Source organism: Oryctolagus cuniculus, chromosome 5, assembly GCF_051225735.1.
Source record: "Oryctolagus cuniculus isolate XC-2025 breed Fujian yellow rabbit chromosome 5, ASM5122573v1, whole genome shotgun sequence".
Classification (NCBI taxonomy): Eukaryota; Metazoa; Chordata; class Mammalia; order Lagomorpha; family Leporidae; genus Oryctolagus; species Oryctolagus cuniculus.
In genome coordinates this window covers 99,057,204-99,061,066 of record NC_142871.1, presented here as the reverse complement: position 1 = coordinate 99,061,066, position 3,863 = coordinate 99,057,204, and the positions used below count along the sequence as shown (strand labels likewise).

The following is a 3,863-nucleotide window of genomic DNA, read 5'->3' as shown; positions in this document are numbered from 1 at the left end:
GAAGACCTGTCTCTCTCTCTCTCTCTCTCACTGTCTGTAACTCTACCTGTCAAATTAAAAAAAAAAAAAAGGATTCAGCTATTTTCATTTTCTTTCTTCTTCTTCTATTGCATTTCTCTGACACCCGAGCAAAGACAAAACTCCTGCACATTTTTCTCAGGAAATGAGCATTTTAAACTGCATGAATTGATGAAATTTCCCCCTTCCAACTGATTTTTAATTATCTATTTATTTTACTTGAAATTCAGAGTTACACAGAGAGAGGAGAGGGAGAGAGAAACAGAGAGAGAGAGGTCCTCCATCTCATGGTTCACTCCACAGTTCGCTGCAACAGCCAGAGATGTGCCGATCTGAAGCCAGGAGCTTTTTCTGGGTCTCCCACATGGGTGCAGGGCCCAAGGACTTGGGCCATCTTTCTCTGCTTCCTCAGGCCACAGCAGAGAGCTGGATAGGAAGTGGAACAGCCAGGTCTTGAACCAGCGCCCATATGGGATGCCAGAGCTTCAGGCCAGGGCGTTAACCCACTGCACCACAGCACCAGCCCCCAGAAATCTCTTTCCAACACTTCAAGAGGCAGTTTTTCCTCTCTGGTCATTCTGGAACTGAATTTTCCTCATAATACTCATCTTGACTTTCAGCTCTATCAAAACTCAACTATCTATCAGAGAGAGAGAATGAATGAATCTCCAAAGAATAATGATATCTGCTTGGGACTAAGAAGCATTGCAATGCAGTCATTGATGTGTGCCAGAGTCATTGATGAGCATATGCAAAGTGGTTGGGGCAAGGGGAAACTTTGAAAAGCAAACTGGAGGAGGATGTAGAAGATGTGTTGGAACAATCTTTGGAACAGTCCTAGCCCCATTGGTTAATACGAAGGGTAACAGTGGAGTGGAGCTGAGCAGAGAATCGCTGGGCAGAAAAGTTTGCAAAGGCCAATTCTGTGAACTGTTGCAGTGGCCTTTGTGTGAGTTGTGGTGCCAGCAGAGTGTTTTGTGGTATTTGTGATTAGACGATCATGCCTAAGCACTCTTCCTCCTAATGTCCCAAGTTGATTTGTTTATTGTCAGAATTGACACAAGTGCCTCTTATTTTCTTTTTATTTGAAAGACAGAGTTACGGAGAAGTAAAGGGAGGGAGGGAGGAAGGAAGGTAGAGAGAGAGAGAGAATGTCTTCCATCTGTGATTCACTCCCTAAATGGCTACGATGGCTAGAGCTGAGCTGATCTGAAGCCAGGAGCCAAGAGCTTCTTCTGGGTCTCCCATGTGGGTGCACAGACCCAAGGACTTGGGCCATCTTCTACTGCTTTCCCAGGCCATAACAGAGAGCTGGATCAGAAGTGGAGCAGCCAGGACTTGAACCAGCGCCCACATGGGATTCAGGCTCTACAGGTGGCAGCTTTACCCACTACACAGGACCCAAGTGCTTCTGTTTTGAACCTGACAAGTTCGATCCAAGTTTGGCCCTGAGAAACCAAAGACTGGTTTTGACATTCTTGCCACAATGCATTGAGATGTCTGAAGTTGTTGAATGGAAAAGACTGAGGGATGCATAGAGAACTGGTAAACTTCCAAGTGTATCTGTGGTGGTGTTTCTGGAGAGCATTGGTGTGAATGTCAGTGAACCCAGTGGAGAACTCTGGGATCTGGATCAGTGGTCCTTGTGCTCACTTGGGCAGCACATATACTGAAATAGGATCAGATAATGCACTAATGCGCCTGGGAAAGCAGCAGAGGATGGCCCAAGTCCTTGGGCCCTGCATCCACATGGGAGACCTGGAAGAAGCTCCTGGCTCCTGGCTTCAGATCAGCTCAGCTCTGGCTGTTGCAGCCATCTGAGGAATGAAGTGATGGATGTCTGTCTCTTCCTCCCCTCCCTTCTCCCCACCATGTATGTAAATCTGCCTTTCAAATAAATAAACACATCTTAAAAAAAAAAAAAACATTATTCTTCCTACTTCCTGAATGAACGTTGCTAAGAGCAATGCCAAATTGTTCCATTTTAAAACTGAGCTCTGCTTCCCTAGACACTTTGGAATCACACAGACAAATCCTAAAATCGGTTTCTCTTTGCTCCCTCCCAGTAAGGCACACGTCCCTGTGTTATTTACTCTCTCTTGATGCAGCACTCTACAATCCTAGCTTAGTTTGGCTGCCTGTCTGGTGGCTTCCAGTACCTGTCTGATCTAGGGAGGCCCTTCTTGCTCCAGCACCTTCCATTTTCAACCTCTGGCCTGGTTCACGTTAAGCCAAGAGGGGCTCTCCAAAATCCTCAGGAATCAGAGAGAAGAAAACATTTGCTTCCTGGACATCTGAAAAGGCAGTGCTGAGCAAACACCTGGTTGCCTGTGAAAGGACTAAGTCGAGAGTACATCACTTGATAGGATTTTTGGAGAGGAGCTCTGGCCATTGGATACCCTCCCTAGGGCAGGTCAAGGGAGTGAGGTGTTTGTCTGTATAACAAGGGCCCTGGGTGCTTCTTCCCTTTGACAAGTTTTGTTTCAACCCATTGGCTGCTTCTACTCCGTTCTGAGTAGGTAGGAGCAATGCAGGGCACGGGACAGAGCGCTCCCATCGTGACGCCGTGGTGGACGGTACCTGCGAACTTTGAGGACCCAGTGAACCTTCTCGTTGAAGATGAAGAACTGGAGCAAATATTCGGTAGGTAGCCCTTGTCTGCACCTCCTTCCCAGCCCTCCCAGGGTGCCCAGCCTTCTTCATCCTCTGACTCCCGACTGTCCCAGCTTCCCACCTCCAAGGTCACCTCTCCATCCCCCAAGGGCTGGTGGTTCACATGTCCTGACCCTGCCTCTCCTGCTCACAGGCCAAGATGACAAGTACCTCCGGTGCATCGAGGAGCACAGTAACACCCTCATTCAACTGGACAGATACTATGTGGCCTGCAGCTACACTCGCATCATCATCACCGGACCTGTTAGGGCACAACGATGGCTGATGTACATGATGAGTTGCCTGAGGATCGACCATCCTGACCTTCAGGCCGAAGGTAGGTCTGCCTGCTGGAATTGTGGCTGACGGCTTCAGAGTCAGGTCCTGACAGCGCTGGGTGGTGTCCACATCTGTGGGAGAATTGCCTGAGTCCCTGGGAAAGCAGGGGGCAGGAACCGTTGCCGATTCTGGGGCCAGCAGTCAGTCAGGGAGGAGAAGGCGGTGGGGAGGTGGGAATGAGACACCTGGGAAGGCCTGAGTTGGGGTGACATCCAGCCCTGCGATGTCCTCGGGTGGGTTCTGGGCTGCTCTGGGTTCCCAGTTACGGGCCCTGCCTCACCACCTCTGGGCACTCCCGTCACAGGCCTTCAGATGCTGCAGCATGTGCGCAGTGAACCGCTGACCAAGGAGGACATTCGTAAGATCGAGGCGGAGCACCAGACCTCTCCCGAAGGCCGTGAGCACGAGTGGGACCACTTCCCTTGAGGATCTTGTGGCTTCGCCTTTCCAGGTGCTTCGTTGTTCCTGGGTCCATGGAATTTCAAGCTATCCAACATAAAGGACTGGTCATCCTTGCAAAGCTGAGATGAGAGGGGACGTCTTGGCCTTGCCCTTGGTGAAGATGTTTGTGTCTCTAGACAAGGGGGCTTGGTCTGCCGCTGTTACACCCTGAGTTAGCCAATAAAGCCAGCCGTGTCATGCAGTGCCTTTGACGTGCTGTCCTTTTTCCTTTGGGTCTTGATCCAGCCCAGGAAGGGCTTCCCTTGGGCAGGCCGGATGCTGAGGTCTGGTAGCTGACTCGGGAAACTCAGCGCAGGGAAGACAAGAGAAAGCAGACGACTTTACCTACCAAGAGTGCTGCTCTCAGACTGGAAGCATGTTCAGGCTGCTCTGGGTAAAGAGGGAACCCCACG

General features: G+C 50.2%; 1 protein-coding gene across 1 annotated transcript; it reads left to right on the top strand.

Moving 5' to 3' along the window:
- Window positions 1–2,452: 2,452 nt before the first annotated feature.
- On the top strand, window positions 2,453–3,655 carry LOC149126590 (KHDC1-like protein). The gene is made up of 3 exons (XM_089333015.1): window positions 2,453–2,661; window positions 2,825–3,007; window positions 3,314–3,655. The coding sequence occupies exons 1-3, from the start codon at window positions 2,547–2,549 to the stop codon at window positions 3,433–3,435; spliced, it is 420 nt and encodes a 139-aa protein (XP_089189141.1). The 5' UTR covers window positions 2,453–2,546; the 3' UTR covers window positions 3,436–3,655.
- The last annotated feature ends 208 nt before the right edge of the window (window positions 3,656–3,863 follow it).

Coding starts and splice junctions, on each gene's coding strand:
- LOC149126590 (XM_089333015.1), top strand. CDS start 2,547: ATGCAGGGCACGGGACAGAGCGCTCCCATCGTGACGCCGTGGTGGACG. Junction 2,662..2,824: donor AGAACTGGAGCAAATATTCG/GTAGGTAGCCCT, acceptor TCCTGCTCACAG/GCCAAGATGACAAGTACCTC. Junction 3,008..3,313: donor TCCTGACCTTCAGGCCGAAG/GTAGGTCTGCCT, acceptor CTCCCGTCACAG/GCCTTCAGATGCTGCAGCAT.